This window comes from Rattus norvegicus, chromosome 2 (assembly GCF_021556685.1).
Source record: "Rattus norvegicus strain SHRSP/BbbUtx chromosome 2, alternate assembly SHRSP_T2T, whole genome shotgun sequence".
NCBI lineage: Eukaryota > Metazoa > Chordata > Mammalia > Rodentia > Muridae > Rattus > Rattus norvegicus.
In genome coordinates, this window is record NC_141535.1 from 112,835,117 (window position 1) to 112,855,464 (window position 20,348).

General features: G+C 44.0%; 1 protein-coding gene across 9 annotated transcripts in view; it reads left to right on the forward strand.

Annotated features, from left to right (window-relative positions):
* Nucleotides 1–20,348, forward strand: part of Tnik (TRAF2 and NCK interacting kinase) — a 398,674-nt gene that overhangs the window by 316,094 nt on the left and 62,232 nt on the right. For 7 of the 9 annotated variants that reach the window (NM_001106422.1, XM_087618702.1, XM_087618684.1 and 4 more), the window contains 4 exon segments: nt 11,309–11,419; nt 12,190–12,276; nt 13,299–13,487; nt 19,079–19,243. In NM_001106422.1, the coding sequence (NP_001099892.1) occupies nt 11,309–11,419; nt 12,190–12,276; nt 13,299–13,487; nt 19,079–19,243 (552 nt within the window). 9 annotated transcript variants of the gene reach the window in all.

The following is a 20,348-nucleotide window of genomic DNA, read 5'->3' on the forward strand; positions in this document are numbered from 1 at the left end:
GGAAAGGGCTGGCTGTAAGTACTGAGATTGAATAACAACAATCATTGCCACCTAGAGATTCCCTTTCTGCATCCCCATTCTAATCTGCCCTCCTGGCCTATGGTAAACACTTGTGATCTGGTGGCCAGAGCAGGGATTTGGGCTACGTAGGCACATGGAAACTTGGAAGTCTATAATTCTTCTTGAGAATTTAGCTTCTTTTGATCACATGGGCTTTTGTGAGCACCTTGGGAATTATATTCCAGTTCTGAATAAAAGCCTACTGCCCTTCACAGGCATGGTGGGGCTACAGCTCTGATATTTGGTGATCTCAAGCGTCAGTTTCCACCAGGAGCTTCTAAGGATACTTTCTGTGCCCTTTGCTATTTACGTGTGCCTGTGTAGATATGACTAGGATCTAATCAGTTGGTAATTCTCAGAAGGACTTTGACTATAAGCTGAACGTAGTCATGGATCTGTTATACAAGGGACATGGGCTGTGGCTGGTTCGTGGTGGTAAGCAGACCAGTTTTGACTGGTGAGACAGTACAATTTATAAGCAAGTGCCAAGAACTGGCTGGAACTCAGCCAAGGTGAGTCAGTTCATCTCTGGTGACAAAAGTATGAAGGAATCATCTCCTTTTTTTTTTCTGGTAAGAATTTTTATTACCCAGCTGAGACAAGCCCTACCTATATCAGCATTAAATGGGCCCTGGAGGGGTTCTGGGCCTGCTCTGATAACAGACTAATTATTTTGGATCAGGTCCTTGGTGATGACTTATTTTGTGTAAAAATTTTAGGATGCTACCAGTGGTTTCTTTCTGCTTGCTGGGAGTAGTTCATATGTTTATTTTAATAAGAATACTGCTAAGTCACAACAATAGGTCAAGTTGACCCTAAGAGCAGTTGTCTTCAGCTTTTCTTTACCCTGCTTCCTGTTCTCCACAGGGACGGGAGTGGGTAAGCTTGCTGTCCCGATTAAAGTTGTCCTGAAGACTAACAAGGAAAATGGAGAATGAGATGTCAATGGTTATCAGGTAGACAGGTCTTCTAAAGGGTGTGTCAAATCCAGGAATGTGGGCTATTGTAAGGAGACCCACTTAGTCATTAGATATGGGGAATGCTTATATTTTGGTGCTACCCTGTTTACTGTCAGCTTGAGTTCATGTCTGCTCTTGGCGGTGACTCTTCTGCTAGGGTCAGCAGAGACTTATATCTAAAGGGGCCTCTGGGAAAAGTAGGTGTTCTTAGAATCTAAATAGTTTCTCTGAGGTACTGTAGCATAGCTCTCACTACAAAGCAGAGAAGGGGTGTTGCTCTCTTCAAGAGCCTCTGGGATGCTGGGCCACCCTGCAGGCTCTGTGGGAAACAACTTGCTTCCAAGCCTAATAACCTGAGTTTGCTTCCTAGGACCCATATGGTAAAAGGAGAGAACCAAGTCCCACAGTTTTTCCTTTGAGCTTCACACATGCACCCTAGCACAATGACAGACACATACTCAAACACAAACAAATAAATGAAAAATATTTAATGGAGAAGGATGTAGTCTTTAGGTCAGCAACACCAACTAAAACACCAGATGTGATGGTCCACAGGTGTAACTTTGGCACTTTGGAGTCAGAAGCAGGATGGTTACTATGAGTTCAAGGCCAGCTTACGATAGATTTCAAGACCCTATCTCAAAAGCAAAATGCAAACCAATCAGCTTCAGGCCCTCATACCACCGAGGCCCAGACCACAGCTTCCTTTTTAACTGTGTGACCCTAGTCGCATTCTTTAGCTTTCCTCTGCCTCGGTTTCTACAAGTACAGCTGGAGGGTAACAATAGCATCTTAGGCAGCTGTTAGGAGGATTAAACTGGGTGATTACCAGAAACCTTGAGCAAATCACCAACACATGAAGTTCCGGAAGCAGTAACGGTTGCTTTTACTGACTAAAGTCAAAGGAATTTTCTAGCATTTGAGCTTCTTCCTGTGCACAGCAAAACCCTGAATTTATGAAAATAAACGTACCAGAAGGCAAGCACCTTCTCATGTTTTGGAATGAACACTTGTTACGACACCCACTCAGAGTGTGGTGGAACTGGGGAACAATCTGGCAAGTAGGTATAAGGGTAAACTACAACAGTTTTGTAGACCAGGAGGCCATCTTGTGGTCTTGGGAAATTGACTTAATTTCGGTGAACCATTAGGGGAACAGTTAGGGAAACAGGATCCACAGGCAGGCAGGCAGGCAGGAAACAGATTCAGAGACAACCCAGCTCCAGTTTTTGGGGGACCCACATAAAGACCTGCCACATATGTGCAGGAGGCCTATCCATCCCTTGCTTGCTCTTTGGTTGGTGGTTCAGTCTCTGGGAGGAGCCTCAGTTTCTTTACATGAATGGTCGGCATAATTGTATTTACTTGGAAGGATTATAGTGGGAACTATGTAGAAAACACAAGCACAGAAGGCTTAGTCCTATGCCTGACCCAAGTAATGAATGGAGATTTTTGTACAGATACTTTGCTGTATTCTGGAACAGTAAGAGAGTAAGTCACCAGGTATTATTCATGTTATATATTATAGAGATAATTTCTTCATTCTATTTTCACTAATGAGGCTTCCTGTCCACCACTTTGGGGCACCTTTTAATTGAATGCACCCTTTTTGTGTGTGTGCCACTTGGCTTTGTTGGTTTGTCTAAGTAGTTGCTGGTCTGGCCAACACAAGGTAGCATCCCTACGGAGCACCTCATTTAGGAGGGCCACCTGCTACCTTGGGAACTCTGCTTTCCCCAGAGTAGTCCCATGGGACTTTCTACTCTTGTTTCCTGTGTCAAACAACCTGAGTAGACCATCCCCTGTGCAGTGACAATTTTTCTCAAGAAGCAAGCAAGAATGCCTTCAGCATCGTTTTTTTCCCCCCGATGGGCTCACATACCTGCCGCCATGTCTCCTTACCAACCCATGGGCTTTAGGCAGCACATTCCCATATTTTAAAACTGTGATATCTACATTCAAATACATCCTGCCAAATACCTGAAATACCTTCACCATCAGTGCAGGAAATATTGCAACAGTTCCTCTTTCTATAGGGGATCTAAGTTAGCACCTTCAGTGTCAGCTCAGAGCGCTAGAATGGCTCTCTGTGAACGTAGCCTCCACAAACTCACTTATAATGCGCTTGTTTCCATAACAGCCAACCCCAGCAAAGCATTCTAAGGCTTTGGAATGTTACGACAGGAATCTACACTTGATGTTAATACTGAGCTGTAGAGCCTTGTGTGTTAGGGATGACCGCTGGGCCATTCTTGTTCCTCTTTGCGGAGGTACCTGGGAAGCCCCAGTAGCTGTTCCTAGGAAAACTGAGGCTTGGGAGATAAGCAGGAACTCGTGAATAATCATATTGACCATTGTTCATAGCAGAGAAAGAATTAGATTGTTTCGTTAAGCTTGCTCAGGGCAAAATCGACCTAGAACCTTTCTTCCTCCTTTTGTTCATAAAGACCAGCTTGTACATTCGTACCTTGGGAGCTTAGCCATGGGCTGCCTGCTGATCAAAAGGTGCCCTTGAGTGGAAAAGAGGCTTCCTTCTGGCCACCAATTAGAACAGATGTAGAAGCAAACGGATGGAGTATTGCTAGTCTGTCTATCTTTCCCATGGCTCTCTGGTTATTATTGTTTCTATGAAGAAAGGGGGAAAGATGAGATCAAGACAGAAAAGAGAACAACTATGAAACAAGGTATCTTTCACGGGGTCTACATGCACATGTCAGAACTAGGCACAGCGTAGTCACCAAGGACTGGCTCTCCAGTCACCAAGGACTGGACTCAGGTGAGATGCTGGCCTGCATGCAGTGGTTTCCTTGTCTGTGCAGTGGGAGTGAGGAGTGTATCCGGCTTGAGGAAAAGGAAACTACATGAGTCTGAGTCTCAGAACTGTACATGATACCACCAGAGGTACATGGTATCACAAACTCACAGAACTTTGATCCTATTACTTGGCATTGGCATTTCTTTCATTCTCTTTATTACACATTACACATTATGCCATGTTATAAAATCAGAGGTGCCTGGTCCCTTCATCATTCTTGTGCCCCACCTCTTACAAGACAAAAGCTTAGAATTCTACTCTCAGGCACAAGGCATGGTGCCCTTAGTCTGCAGAACTTAGTCTTCAGTGGTCTTTCCCAAATTCAAAATTGGGCCAAATGCTAAGCAGACATGGAATCTCCAGATGGATGAATGCCTGAGTCACAAGTACAGCTTCTGGAAAGCTCGACATGGACAGTCCCATTCAAAGTCAGCAGCACACGTGATGCATGGCCACAGTAGTCCTCTCATTCAGCTTTAATCAGAGAGCCCCTGAGCTGAGGGGAAAGTCTGAGACTCTTCCCGAGAAGTTGGATATTCTCTCATTAACTGCTTCCCAGCCTTCTAGAAGACTGAATCTGTGACAGTCTCAGCAGGGTCCCCCTCATCACTCCAGGATGTCACCCTGGAACTCTCCAGGGGCAACCCAGAACCCTTGATTTCTCATTCTGAGTCATTTGTTGTTGTTGCTGTTGCTGTTGCTGCTGCTGCTGCTGCTGCTGCTGCTGCTGCTGTTGTTATTTTTCTTTGCAAGGCAGCAAGCACATACATCCTTGCTTAGATCCTCTGAATAAAGAAACTTTGAAGGTCACCTATTGGGCCACTGTACTAAAAGTTTAGAGGAGAGTCTCTGATTCAACATACAACACTGATTCAGTCATTAAACAAATATTTATAGAGGGCACTGTAATGTTCTTATTAGAGGCTTTACAGAACCTAGTCTTAATAGTTCTGACCTAGCATTCCTTTTTCTCTGTTGTGTTCTATAAAAAGAATCAAGTATATGTTTCGTAGAGCATGGTATGGTTAGATGGGAGGGGAGCCTCAGCAGGCCCATGCTGAGGCTTTCCTTCCACCTGAGGAACCAGTGGGTATAGTATAGAATAGAGTTTATTTAGGGCAAAGAGAGGGAAGTTGAGAAGGAAGTAGAGACAGGCAAAGACACAGAGGGAGAGAGAAAGAGAGAGAAGGAGGAGGAGGAAGAAGAAGAGGAAGAGGAAGAGGAAGAGGAGGAGGAGGAAGAGGAGGAGAGGCCAGACAGAAACATGTAGAGAGAGGGGGAGGAGGAGGAAAGGGAGAGAAGGAGAAGAGAGTCAGAGAAAGAAGGGGCAGAAAGAAGGAGAAGGAGAGGCCATATAGCCCCTTTTATAGCAAGCCAGGCCTATCTGGCTGTTGCCAGGTTAACTGTTGGGTGGAGCATAGAAGGGACATCAACACTTCCTACCCTATGACATTAACATTACAATTAGGAAATAGTCTCAAATGTGGATGTTTCCTGAGTTCATATAATGGGAAATGTATATATAAAAGATGGACATAGAACCAAGGCTTGTTTGTTATTAATATTTGTTATCTTTCTCTGTAACTTTTCTTCATTCTAAAACAAAAGAATTTAATATGGTTTACAGTGGATGCTACAACAACTAAAAATATAATGTACAAGAAAATAAATTTAAAAGGAGTATAAACTAAAAGAGAAAGATGAGTTGAAAGCAGGAGTCGGGCTGGCTCTTAGAATACCCACATAAATTGACATTCGGTGAGTATAGCCAGCTGACATAGTCATCAGTATGGCTCTGAGCTTCCTAGCACCCAAAAAAGGAGGTAAACACAAGCAGTAAAAATCCAGGCTGTCCATCAGAAAAGGTGTGTTTTGTAATGGCCATGCCCAAGAGTGACCCTTGACCCTTTACACCCACACCTGTGAGAAGTCTGCTGTTTAAGGGTTGACCTCTAACAAAAAAAAATAAGGATTAATAGTCTTAATACTTCATAGCAAAAACACAGATTGAAAACTTTAATATTTCATCATTAAAATTGACTAACCAGTTTATTAGAAAACAACACCCACCAAGGAGTGTCCTAACTGGAGGAGCAAGCAAAGGATCCGACCGACTCCCACCTGTGGTGGCTAATCTTCCATGTCCATTTGACTGTATTCAGAATTACCTAGGAAACATACTTCCAGGTGTGTCTGAGACTGTCTACAGAGCAGATTAGCTGAGCAGGGTGATAGCTTCCCCTTGGCCAGCAGTCAGAGAAACAGGAAGCAAGGAGAAGGCAAACTGAGCACCACCTTTCATCCCTGCTTCCTGATTCAGTGTGACTGGGCAGCTGCCCTGCACTCCTAACTCCATGCCTTCCCCACCATGATAAGCCAAGATAAGTCCTTCCTTCTTTACATTGCTTTTATCAGGTATGTTGTCACTGTAATAGAAAAACTAGCAAGTATACTCCTTTCATTGATGCAAGAAGGCCCACTAACAGACACTAAAATAAGGTGATGATTGTATTAACCGGAAGAATGTGTTCATTCCCCAACCAGGAAAATCCATGAAGATTCTATTAAGAACCATCTGAATTCGTAATTTTTAGGAATTCAACTTTTGACAATGCCTCCAAGAAACCATAAATGAGAATGACTAGGCCACTCCTCATGGGCGGCATAGCCACTGAGGGCTGTTGAAGACACTGACAGAACCCCATGGTCATCATTAGACATAACTCAACTGCACTCCAAGAATAAATTCCCCTTTAGTCTCCACTCTCCATTCACTCTTGCTCAAGTTTGTGGCCCTTATTTTACTTTCACACTTTTCTCCAACCTGGCAAATAGTTTGTGTCAGGATCAATTGCGGGTGACTGTTTTCATTGCTGTTTGGCTTCTTTGTAGCATTCTCAATCTTCTGTGGATTTGCTGTGAAGCACTTTCTGGCCTGTGAGAGCTGCCTCGGAAGGGCAGGTCTGCTCTCAGTCTCCACAAGGCTTTCTTTCTCTCTGCCCTAGTTTTCTTTCCATTGCTTTGTCGAATACCCTGACTGAAAAAGCAACTTTGGATGGACAGCAAGGGCTTATTTGGCTTAAAATTCCACCTTACATCCATTATTGAATGGACTCAAGCAGCTGGTTACACCATATCCATGATCAAGAGCAGAACAGTAAACCTATGCTGCTAGCTTGCTTTCAGCTAGCTTTCCTCACTCCATACAGCCTAGCCCAGGGAATGGTGTTGCCTACAGTGGTCTGGTTCCTCCTCCATCAATTAACAATCAAGACAACTTCCTGTAGACCTGTCCACAGGCCATCCTGACCTAGACAATTCCTGAATTGAGACTTCTGTCCCAGGTGATTCTAGTTGGTGTCAAGTAGACAGTTAAAACCAATCAGCACACTCCCCTTGGGATGTCTTTCTGGCCTGTAGTCTTCAACCCAACAAAAATGAGTAGTGATTCAATGTGTGTGAGGAACAGATAAGGCAAAAAGCTGGAGGGATGGAGCAATAGTGGCCTCAACAGTTAAGAGGGCTTCTGACCTTGCAAAGGACCAGAGTTCAAATTCTACAATCCATACTGGGTGACTAACAGCTGCCTATAACTCCAGTTCCAGGGGGACCGAACACTCCCTTCTTACATCTTAGGGCTCTGCATGTGTGTGGTATACATAAATTCATTCAGCCATACACACATATATAACTAAAGATTCAATAAATAAATCTCTTAAAAGATAAAATCTGGTGTGGAACAGGGACACATAAGTAATGTCAATCTAGATCACAAATTTGATAAAACACAAAAAAGTAGTACGAATTATGATGCAATACACACCATTAGTACTGATAAGAAAACTCCAAAACACTTTAAGAGAAGAGTGTGTTGTTTTCTTTTCTTGCACCAAGGATTTTATTCTGTGGAGTTCAAAACTTTTCTGTATAGCCCTGACTAATCTTTAATTCATGGTATTCCCTCTGCCTCAGCCTTTCAAGTACGAGGTAGGATTACAACCATGCAGTATACTTTTAGCACAACATGGTTTTGCATGCATCTGCCAGGTACCAGGACCCACATATGAGGTTGAAATTGAGCCGAAGTTAAGCATCGATCTTGTCCTTGAAAAGCTGCTTCTAGCAAGAGACACCAAAGGCTTTGTAAGGGTCTCCTTGGAGCAAGAAATTTTCTTCAACAGGTTTTGATGTCCCCTCCAACAACAGGATGCCCAGGAGGAGAGAAAGCAAACATCTTTCTAGGAAAGACATCGACCTTGAGACACACAGGTGGAAATTGGCGGGCTGCCCTCAGAAGGCTGGGAAAGTAATTTATTTTTCTAACTTCACAGCAGGAAACAAAGCCCTGGCAGATGCCTCTGTGTGTGACCAGTGGCTGATCTGAGTGAGATCATTATTAATTATTAGCCATTTCTTTAGTGTGTTTCTCAGACGGTGCTGAACACTTGGGAAGCCCTACCTTCTTGAGCCTCAATCAATATTGTGTATACCTTGCGTGGGATCCTGAGTGGCATGTAATTATAGAACAGTATTGATTCCTGGCAGACAGGCTGAAAATGGACAACTCTTCCACATAAAATTCAGCTAAATCTTCAAACGGCTTGATTATTCTTTTCCTCAAGGAAGAAACCAGTAAGAGTAACAAACTTGAAATGTTAGCTAAATGAGGGTTATACTCCACCAGGAGCCAGACCTACACACATAATTGTTTTAGTCTCTGGGCTTACACCAATGCAGTCCAAGTCGAGTGTTGAAAATGTCTGTGCCTTGGGTCTGTAATCCAAATTTATCAGTCAGTTCCTACAATGATGTTTCCTCATCATGTTCCTCTGAATTATTTTTTCCTACGAAACAAATAATGGCTTGTCTGTGTTCCACACACCCATGTTTTTTTCTCTCTTCTTTTTTTTTTTATTATTATTAACTTGAGTATTTCTTATATACATTTCGAGTGTTATTCCCTTTCCCGGTATCCGGGCAAACATCCCCCTCCCCCCTCCCCTTCCTTATGGGTGTTCCCCTCCCGACCCTCCCCCCATTGCCGCCCTCCCCCCACCAGTCTAGTTCACTGGGGGTTCAGTCTTAGCAGGACCCAGGGCTTCCCCTTCCACTGGTGCTCTTACTAGGATATTCATTGCTTCCTATGAGGTCAGAGTCCAGGGTCAGTCCATGCATAGTCTTTAGGTAGTGGCTTAGTCCCTGGAAGCTCTGGTTGCTTGGCATTGTTGTTCACATGGGGTCTCGAGCCCCTTCAAGCTCTTCCAGTTCTTTCTCTGCTAAGACCTCTACACACTCTCACACGCAGGTCACCAGCACCTCCCAACGTTATGTTGACCTGCTTATAATTCCATACGTTTTAGAGTGACTAGAAATCTGGAAACTTTCTTCAGTTTGCAATTTCTCCTTCTTCAGCAGTAACGATGAACAGAGGGACGTGGCTAGCCTGTGCTACATCATCGATGCCCTGGAGGCTCACGCTTAGATCTGCAAGAAAGCTTCACCCTGCTTTTTTGGTGTCTAGTCTTGCCCTTGTGCATAACTGTTTAAGGCCTTCTGAAAATGTAAGGCCTGTTGTATCATTTGCACAAAGCCCTGCAGAGGGTCTTGTTCACATACTGTGCAAGATGGAGAAGGAATTGTCAAGACAGGCAACAATGGAGTCCTAAAGGACCACTTCCATCCTGACGTTCTTGCGTCACTGATAGGCAGCATGTCTGGAAGATTGTGGCAAAAACTTGAGCAGCAAGGCTTTTGCTTGGGTTTCTTGGCATTTTGAGGGCCCGTGGCTCTTTCTGGTATCTGGTTTCAGGGTGGGATGGCTCTTTTCCTGGTTATGCAGAACTGGCTTGTCAGTGTAATGTGGTCAGAGGCTGTTCTCTGTGGATCATCTCAACTCTCTTCACTATGCAATAAAGTGAGAATGTCACAGGGAGTGGTCCCTGGTTTGTTTTCTCAGACCTTCCTGAGGAGAAGAAATCAAAGCTAGTACAGGATCGGACACAGAAGGCCACAGCTATCCCAAATAGATACTAGCAGTGTATCTAGAGAGCACATTGTTTTAAGTGTGATCCTATGCATTGTAACATACAATATCGTCCCTCATGCTAAATGCCAGTTATGTGACTCCAATTACTAGGACAGCCACAAAAGCCCTTCCCATGCCCCACACAGGCTCTAGTGTTCCAGAGATGGGGAGTGGTACGACACTGTGTGAGAGGCACCAGCTCCTTTGCTTAGTTCTAGGGTCTCCTAAACCCGTTCCTTTCCTGAAAGTGGAACAAAGAGCCAGACTAATTTGAGGGTTTTCTGCTACATTCCCTGTGTCTCTGCATAACAGTTGAGCTGAGGTCTTGGAACATAAGGCTGACTTTGAACAATTACTCTCCCCCTGCCTCCGTATTCTCATATAAATCTGGGATAATGGCATCTACCTCCAAAGACTTTTTGTAAAGATTAAACAAGATAGACACAGAAGGTATGAATTGTATGAGATGGGGAAGCCAAAGAGATCATGGTGAAGTCCTCTCAGCATAGGTCTAACCTGAGCAAGAAGATAAAGTCTGCAGTCACAACTGGTTCCTCTGGCAAAAGAAGCAGCTTGGTGTGAGCAACAGATGTGGATTGGACAGGAAACTCTGAGTTCTGTTCGGTCCGTGGCCTTGACTATCCACTCCACTTCTCTGATCCTTCTATCTTTGGAGTCTTTGTATGATATGATATTAGAATGACTGAAGAATGTAATTATTGCAGTGGAGTCCCAGAGTCTATGACAGCTCAATGATCTTTTCTAGCCTGGTTTGACAATTCCAACCGCCATGTCTTGATGAGAGTCCACATACATGGCAAGTGACAAAGTGGTCTCCATAACCCTGAATCTCTCTCTCTCTTTTTTTTTTTTTTTTTTTACTTTCTATCTTGAGAACTTTTGTAGCAGATGCTTTTATTATTATTATTATTATTAACTTGAGTATTTCTTATATACATTTCGAGTGTTATTCCCTTTCCCAGTTTACGGGGCCAACATCCCCCTAACCCCTCCCCCTCCCCTTCTTTATGGGTGTTCCCCTCCCCATCCTCCCCCTATTGCCGCCCTCCCCCCAACAATCACGTTCACTGGGGGTTCAGTCTTAGCAGGATCCAGAGCTTCCCCTTCCACTGGTGCTCTTACTAGGATATTCATTGCTACCTATGAGGTCAGAGTCCAGGGTCAGTCCATGCATAGTCTTTAGGTAGTGGCTTAGTCCCTGGAAGCTCTGGTTGCTTGGCATTGTTGTACATATGGGGTCTCGAGCCCCTTCAAGCTCTTCCAGTGATACCACCCCTTCCTTGTCAGTATGTCGCCAGCAGCCCAGGAGGCAAAGCCTTGGAGTATCTGGGCATCTGTCCTTGAGAGCTCCTGTCTGTCAATGGGCAGATCTCATGCTAACATACCCAGCACCCACGGCTATCACAATGTCTGCTTGTCATCCCACAGCAACAAAGGCGAGAAAAGGAGCTTCGGAAGCAGCAGGAGCGGGAACAGCGCCGGCACTATGAGGAGCAGATGCGCCGGGAGGAGGAGAGGAGGCGCGCAGAACACGAACAGGTACTGGGAGGTGGCAAGCCCACTCACGCAGGGCCTCATGGGAACTGCAGCACCAGGGAGCTCTGGGGCGTGGGACACGGTCTCCAAGGACTGCTTTATTATGGCTTTTGCTTTTTCTCAAGCAACAGTTCTTATCTATTCAAAACGTCAAGTGCACAGCTTGAGAATGCCCATGCTTCCTACCCAAACCAGGACCTCCCCTGGCATACCTGGAACTTCTGACTCCCCAGCACTGAACCAAGTTCCCCACTATTTCATCACTGAAGATGAGCCATGCTGACCAGCCCATCTCTGCTCTCCAACTCTGAACCCCTGATAGTATCTTCTCTCACTGATAAACGCATACCTGGAGTCCCTGAGCTATGAGATGGTTCTATTACACAGACCGTGAGCAAGCTAGCCTTGTACATGTGTTCTATCCCTGTTACCAGCATGGGGCCCTCAAAACGTTACAGCCTTGTTAATTCCATGGGCTCTACAAGAGAGGAAGCTAATAACAGGCTTTAACCTAGTAGTCTCATTAAAACCGAACAGACAAAGAAATGCTGAGCCAGCTCAGCAATGGGCAAAGGAGCTGTGCTTTTGACCGCATTGAAAGGCTTGGCTTTGCTATGGCCTCCTCTTCCTGTTGGGTGAGGTGTTGGGTATTTTTTTCCCTTCCTCAATCCTGCATTGTACTTGGAAGCCCTTGTCACTTTGCAATCATTGGTTCTTTCTCTCTCTTTCCCTCTCGTTCTATTCTTCCCAATTCTCTGCTGCTGCCTCTTCAGGAGTACATCAGGCGACAGCTAGAAGAAGAGCAAAGGCAGTTAGAAATCTTACAGCAGCAGCTACTGCATGAGCAAGCTCTACTTCTGGTAATGGGAAACCTACTCGGCAGCTTGGTGTTCATCCTACGTGTGTTTATACATGTGCGCTGTGTGCGTGAGTGCGTGCGTGCGTGTGTGTGTCTTTGTGTTTCCCCTTCCCAACATGCCACTTATAAATATGAGATCTTCCTTTCCAACCCCCTAGACCATAGAATCTCACAGGGGCTTCCTACAATTTCTTGCCCCAGTTCGTTAAGTCCTCAACCATTTAGCACACTTTATTAACTCCATCCATTCGTGAAAGTTTAACATGAATCCAGCCCAATTATAAGTTCAAATCGCTTTCAAGACCCGCTGTGTTTATTGCAGAGTAACTCGTAAAGCCATTTGCAAACATGCTGGAATACAATCACAGCAAACGCACCTCAGCCAGGGAGCCAGCTCAGCCCTGCGGTCATCCCTCATATGCAGGCTGTTACTCCTCCCCTTACAGTGGGTGGAGTTTGTTTCCTGCTCACACTGCATCCACCAAAAGGACTTTATTACCGCACAGCTCCAAATGGGCTTCTTGGTATAGCTTTTTTATTTTTTTTAACTGAATTTCCTATGGGATGGCATTCTGTTGTTTTGTTTGTTTGTTTTATCTTATGCATAAGCTCCATAGGAGTCCTGGTTTTATTTAAAGGATTTAGATCTGATCTCCGATCATTAATTTGGTTGTTTATTCAATCACACATGTTTGAATGGCTGAATTACCAAATTAGGCAGCGGATGATCCCCTTCTCGGGTGACAGTCTGACTACCCTACATCTGTGTTACAGTTCCCCAAGGACATGTCACTTTTCAAGGGATATTCTGTAGGGAATGCTATTAAAGAAATAGTGTTTTTATTGACACATTCTTGTGTGGACACTAACATGAGGCCTGGCCTTATTTGAGGCACTCCTGACCTTCTGGGAGTTCTGTTTCAGTTCCATTTTGCCCCTGTTACATGCATTGCTGCTGTCCCATGTGGTAATATGGTTCCTGTGGTCACGTGATCTCTCCTTTGCTCTTCCTGCTCTGGGTAGGAATATAAGCGCAAACAACTGGAAGAACAGAGACAAGCAGAAAGACTGCAGCGGCAGCTAAAGCAAGAGCGGGACTATCTGGTTTCCCTCCAGCACCAGCGGCAGGAGCAGAGGCCCCTGGAGAAGAAGCCATTGTACCATTACAAGGAGGGCATGAGTCCTAGTGAGAAGCCTGCCTGGGCCAAGGAGGTAAGGACAGAAGAGTTGCTGTGTCTATTGCCCAGGCTTTCACTGTGAGTTCTATCACTCAGAGCACAGAATCCAATGATGCTGAAGAGTTTGAAGACAGCCCATGGTGAGAGCCATGATTCACTTCCAGAGGATGCACAGTATCACTACAGAGAAAGGGTGATGTGTCATAGCGTTTTTCTTGTGTACCTCTGTGAATAAAGTGGGGGTTTGTAGGGAAAAGCAAAAAGTACTTTTCCATATACGAGTTTATTTAGAGGAATTAGGGAGATGGTCTGGTTGGTGAAATGCTTGCCTTGTAAACACACACACTTGAGTGCAATCCCTAGTACCCATATGAAAAGCCAGGCATGGTGGCAAAGGCTTGTTATCCCAGAAAAGGGGCGGTGGAGACACAGGGGTGCCTGGGGCTCACTGGTCATTTAGCCTGTCCTGATAGAAGAGCTCTAGGTCTGATTGAGAGACTGTCTCAAAATATGAGGTGGTAGCAGGCACCCAGGAACTGATAACTGGAGGCTGGCTTTCGATGTCCACACACATGTACATATACACACATACATACACATACACATACATACACACACACATACACACACACATACACACACACACACACACACACACACACACCTTCCTCCTACCACACTTACACAAAGAATCCTGTTGGATATGTGGCATGTGGACGATTAGTGGAAGAATATCATTTACATCTTAGAGGATTCTGGAATGAATAACATCCCAGAAATGAAAGATAGCAATCAAAGGATAATATTTTCTGCAATGTTCCATACTTGTTTATACTGTTTGAACTGTTCATATTGACATTCACTGCTATAGTGAAATAACTTTCCAAGTGTTTAAGAACTGAGTCTATACAGCAAATCATTTTGATCAGAGTAACGATCATGTTCAGTCACTTTCTGATACAGTCTGTAATGATTTCCATATTGACCTTTGTCTGGAACTGCTACCGTTCTTTCTCAGGTCAACCATTTGGTTTTGTGATGCTGCTCCCTGGCAGCACTGACCCCTCTCTCAGTTACTTCTGCTCTTTCTTGTTGTTATGAGTAAACACCCTCCAATAGCAGCCTAAGAAAGGAGGAGTTTATCTTGACTTACAGCTCTGGGAGATGCAGTCTACCATGGCAGAGAAAGGGTAGCAGGAAGAGCAAGGGGCAGCCACTCACCTCGTGTTCACATCACAGTGAAGGATGCCTCTGTTCAGCTCACACTCCCCCTTTTATTCAGTGTAGGGCTCCAGTCCATAGCATAGCATAAGCCACATACATAGAGGGTTGGCCTTCCCACCTCAGTTACTCAAATCTAGCTAATCCCTCACAGATATGGACAGAGATTTGCTTCCGTGATGACTCTAAATCTCATTAAGTTGCCAATCAAGATTACTCATCAGAACTCCTTAACAATCCATACCACTTCTTTGGGTAAGCAGAATCCCTATCTATTAAGCAGCAGGCTGCCTGGCAGGCAGAGGCACACTGCTTTCTTCCACTGCTAAGCCATTTCTTATCCATGCTGGGTTCAAACCCTCAACTGAGTTAGACTCACAGCTCCAGCCCACATCACTGTGGGGAAAGCTGAAGGGGTGTTCTCTAGGAAGCTAATGCCATTAACATTCAAAGCAAGTATCGACTACAAATAGGGACTCTGTTTTCTTATGTCTGCCTGTCCCCATCATTAAGCCCCTGGTCCATCTCTCTATTCATAATCAGTTCACAGATCTTAGACTCTCAGAAGCTCTCTTGGGGGGCAAATCTATACTGATAGCATCAAGGCAGTCTTGTTGACCTTTTGATGTCCCTGTTTCCTGGCCAGCCCTCTGACAGTAAAAGAAACCTGGGCACACAACCAGCATAGCTGTGTCATCAAGCACTCCAGATATGAGGATCTCTGGCCACCTCCATAAATATAGGTGGCATCTAGTAGATGATATCATTGACGATACTAGACTTCCCAGGCACCAATGTTCTTCCTTGGGTCTTAATAAACCCCTGGACACATGGGCAAACATTCTTCAGCAATATCATGATCATCCTTCTCTTCCTGTGTTGTTAACATAATCTAGCTTCTAAATAACCATCAGTCTGTCTCCGAAACTATTTTCCTTCCCTTTTAGATTATACTTTACTCGAAATTAACAATTTTTCATCAACAATGGGATGCAATACTTCATCCTCTGTGGTGTGTGTGTGTGTGTGTGTGTGTGTGTGTGTGTGTGTGTGTGTGTGTGGTCATTAAAGTATATGCACCCATACATGCATGAGTGATGGCCAGAGGGGAATATACATTATTCCCTTTATACAGGCTCTGTCACTGAAGCTAGAGCTAGGCTGGCAGCCAGGAAGCCCCAGCATCCTCTTGTCCCCCTCACCTTGTACCACATGATGTAGCTATTTGATCTTTGGGAGTCAAACTTTGACATAGTATTCTACTGGGCTTTGATGTTGCTGTGGATTTGATTTTCAGATTTCAGCCAGCAAGGAACACAAATGTCTTTGCATTAAAAGGCTGGTTAGGCAGGCTCACTCCTTTTGGAATTCTCCCATTATTTCTTGATTTGAGTGGGAGAGAGATTAGCTCTGTGGAAGTGTTAGTATGGATTTGAGCATTTTTTTTTGTCCTTTGGATGGTAGGAATTCCTTTTCCTTTCTCATGTGCCTTAAAATGGCGTATGATGGTCTGTGTCACTCTCTACCACTCCAGATAGTATTTAACTTGCACCAGCTTACAGCACGATGCTCTGCTTACATGACCATGCATGGGGTCTTGCTATTGCTTTAGCATTCCAACATGTCTTCTCTCTGCAGTGCATGCCCGTCACTGCTATGTGTATGAGGCCCCTTGGCATGTGACCTTCTAGGGCCTCCACCTTTCATATTGCCATAAAAGCATTGAGGTTACAGATTTGCCCTGCAGACATCACATATGGCTTTACTGAGGTTCTGGTGATTTGAACTCAAGTCTTCATGCTTGTGCAATAAGTTTTTCCTTACTGAACCATTGGAATCCCTGGTTTTCCCATCTTCCTGACAGCTGAAGGTTGGATTGGATCCTTTGCTACTAGACCTGTCCTCAAGGAGATGTGTTTATCTTTGCTCTGTGGAGGAACCACTGTCTTTTCTTCTCACATAACTGCCTTTTGTTCAGGAGACAGACCTTAGCCTGGTAGAAGCCGCTTCTGAGTACACTCAGCTTTCTCTCTGCGAAATGCCACTTCAAACATTTGGTATCTTTCCTCCAGTACTTAAGGAGAAATTTTGGTGCAAACCATGTCCATGTTACAACCTTCCCAAAGGCTTTAAAAGCAAGATTTCCATTGGAATAAAATTACATTCAGGGACAGCAAGATAGCTCATCAGCTAAAGATGATCTTTCAAACCTGACAACCAGAGTTCAATCCTTGGAACGCACATGTTAGGAGAGAACTAACTCCCAGAGATTGTTGTTTGACCTTCAATATATTTTGATATGACATAGACTCTTGCAAGTTAAGACACTCTAGGGTAAAACTACAGCCTGACATGATTGAAAACTTAGAAAATATGCCCAGGAGTTGCTTAGCATCCTCTCTCCACAACTAATCAAACACACAATTTACTTGCAAAAGTAAGTACTCACTTTTTACCCTGTATTTGACAGTTAAAACGAACACTAATAATCATTACAAGGATGCCTCACTCTGAATACATTTGGTTCTGAACACATGAAAACATGTTCATTTGTATACCACCAGTGCATCCTGGGATATCAGGTGGCCAGAATGTAGAGATCCACATATTTTTCTGAAACATACCTACTTTCCGGAGTTCCTGAGCTCAAACATGAGCTGTTTAAGTAGAATACTTTATGATTGAGGAAATAAGGAATTTCAGTGGCCAAAGAAGTGTCACTGTCTTTTCTTTCAAGAAGTCTGGCATTTATAACTTATACATTGCATGCTATGGGCTGGGTTTGTCTGTTGCTGTCTTCTTGGGGCTTTGAGGTCTTGTAACAACAGCTAGCTTTGCTCTTCTGCTCTGTATAATGGACAAATAATTACTGCTGATAGAATGCTTTATGCATTCACAAGGTGAACATTTTCTAGTTTATATCTCTGGCCTTTTGTGGGCAGTATGATTTGGTGTGTAGGAAACTTCTAGGACATGGAATTTCAAAACCAAAGTCAAGTGGATGCCAATTAGACATGCCCCACAAAGCCATAGTGAGGGAGGAGATGTTCATATCCCACCTCATTCTTGGTGGACCATTTCTTATCTATGGCTTAATATGAATAGCAAATTGAACTTCTCTCCAGAAAAATTCAAAAGAGGGTAATAAAGATAAGAATCAATAGGACTTTTGAATTTTGTTTGAAATCAGGCAGTAAAAAGAAATTTTAAAACCCTTAGCTGGTACGTAAACATATACAGACAGACCTGAATATTGAGCCAACAGAAGTGAGTTAAGAACTCGCTCTGATGAGTTATCAGGGGGAGGAGACTGGTGTGTGACATTGTTTTGCCATTTTGAGAGGCACAACCATTATATTGATCCTTAAGAAGTGTGGGGAAGGGTAAGATAAACCTAGAACAAAAGTCTTAGTCTTTTGTTCACTAATGACTTCCATCTTGTCTTTTGATGTCCATCATGTTAATTTAACTTCCTCTTTAAATTCATCCTTGGCAACAGTCTTACTCGCCACTATAAATATGGGCTGACCAATAGTGATATAGAATCTGTTTATAAAGAAGCACTAGTTCTGTGAAACACTGGAGAATAAGACAGGACAATGGGTTGAAAGGAGAGAAGGTGGGGGTGAGGAGAACAGAAAGAGCTAGAATATGGGAAGAAAGGAGGAGAGCTGGAGGGTATAGGGTAACAGAGTCCACACTGGGAAGGAAAGCACAGGGAGGAGCAGTATATTTTGGGTAGCAGGGAGAGACAATTGAAAGGAAAGGGCCCTAAAGCGAAAAAGAAAATGATACAGGAAGTCTGTGCAAGACAGCCATGTCATTAAGCAGCATCAAGGACGCCCACGTGCCTATCAGCAGCCTGCAGAAAAGAGCAGAGCTCCTGTGTGCCACTTCGCCCTCGCCAGTCCTTGTGTGGCTCTTGTCCCCTTGTCTTATGAGTCAACCCAAAGCAAGTTTCTATTTTCCCCCTAAGCTGTCTCAATGCCTACGATAGCCCCCTTTGATTATGTGGAGGGCACACCATCTCCCTGCCTGATCCTATGACTTTGTGACTAATCAGCAGGATATTAGCTCAAGGGATGCCAGGCAAGCTCTTAGCAGGCCAAGAATGCCCAGTTACCTGGCATAATGCAAGCTAATGGGTGATGTAAGGTCATGAGCTCAAGTGTCCTGCATACTTGCTGGAAATACATCCATGAGAAGGAGAAAAGAAAAGAGGAGAGGAAAAAGAGAAAGGAGAAAGAAAAGATCTTGCTACAAAATAGAAATGGCACATCTGTGCTCTTTGAATTCATCAGAGGGGCATAACAATGGATATGCATAAAAATTACTACAGAAAATCCTTACTGGACAGGGCACCAACTTCTAACCATTGAGATTTTCTTTTCCTTTGACTTCTAGGTGGAAGAACGCTCAAGACTCAACCGACAGAGTTCACCTGCCATGCCTCACAAGGTTGCCAACAGGATCTCAGACCCCAACCTACCCCCAAGATCAGAGTCCTTCAGCATTAGTGGGGTTCAGCCTGCTCGGACACCCCCAATGCTCAGACCTGTTGATCCCCAGGTATAATAAACCCCCTTCTGTTCCAGTGGGAACCTGTGCCCAGGAAAACTTATTAAAAATCTACAATATTCTAGCATGGCATAGGACCAATGAAGCAAAGACCCTTAGTATAGAATCCATGGGAACAGAAGCCTCACTGCATTAGGAGCCTCCAGAATATAGACAGGAAGCATAGAGCTAATGACCTTGAGTCAACTTCAAGGTCACTCTTGATAAAGTGACTCCTGTGGAGACCCATGCAAGTGCTGTAGAGTACAGGGTGGGGACAGCCATTCTTGGAATTACAATCAGAAGAATTAAAATTCATATATAGACCTTTGGTAGACTATATACATGTATTCTTCCCTTCCTTGAAATAGGGGTAGAAATCTGAACTGGAGAAATCAAATGGGCTTGGTGAAATCAATGTGTGCCTTCTAAGCCAATGGTTCTCCTGGCATGCATACCAAGCCAGCAGCCAGCAGCCAGCAGCCAGCAGCAGCCAGTGAACTTGGTAAAAATTCATATTCCTGGGTCTGCTTCAGACTTACTGACCAGAGACACAGGGTTGGACCTGGCAGTCTTTAAAAAGCCTTCCAGGTTGGTTCTGGTGCCTGTTAGAGGCTTAGAGGCCCTGCATGAAGATGTTTGGTGGGACAAGATTATTTTGTTGTTAGGAAAGGAGCTTTCTGGTAAATTCTTCAAAGATGAAATTCAAAGTGAAATAGAATATGGAAATTCCATGAGGGGAAAAAAAAGTAATCCAACCTTTTTCACCCAAACATCTTTAATTTCTTCCTGGCACCCAGCTGTGGTAAGGCTTCTCCGGTGCATTTGGAGGTCACCTTTGAAATGTGTGCTGCTGTTTGAACTGGAGCTTAAAGGAATAATGATAAAAATCAAGGCTTTCTTGGGTTTTAAGTTGGTGGTAATGAGCAAAATTCATGATTTTTTCAGCACCAACCAGCTTTTAACATACATTCCTCTGGTTGTTTTTATCTGTATATAATTCTCTTTTACAGATGCTCCAAAAAGGGTTTTTTTTTTTTTAAACAAGGATTTCTCTTCTTTTAAAAAACACCTACTTTGACCTTATAATGAAACTTTGCCTTGTTAAAGGAAAGCC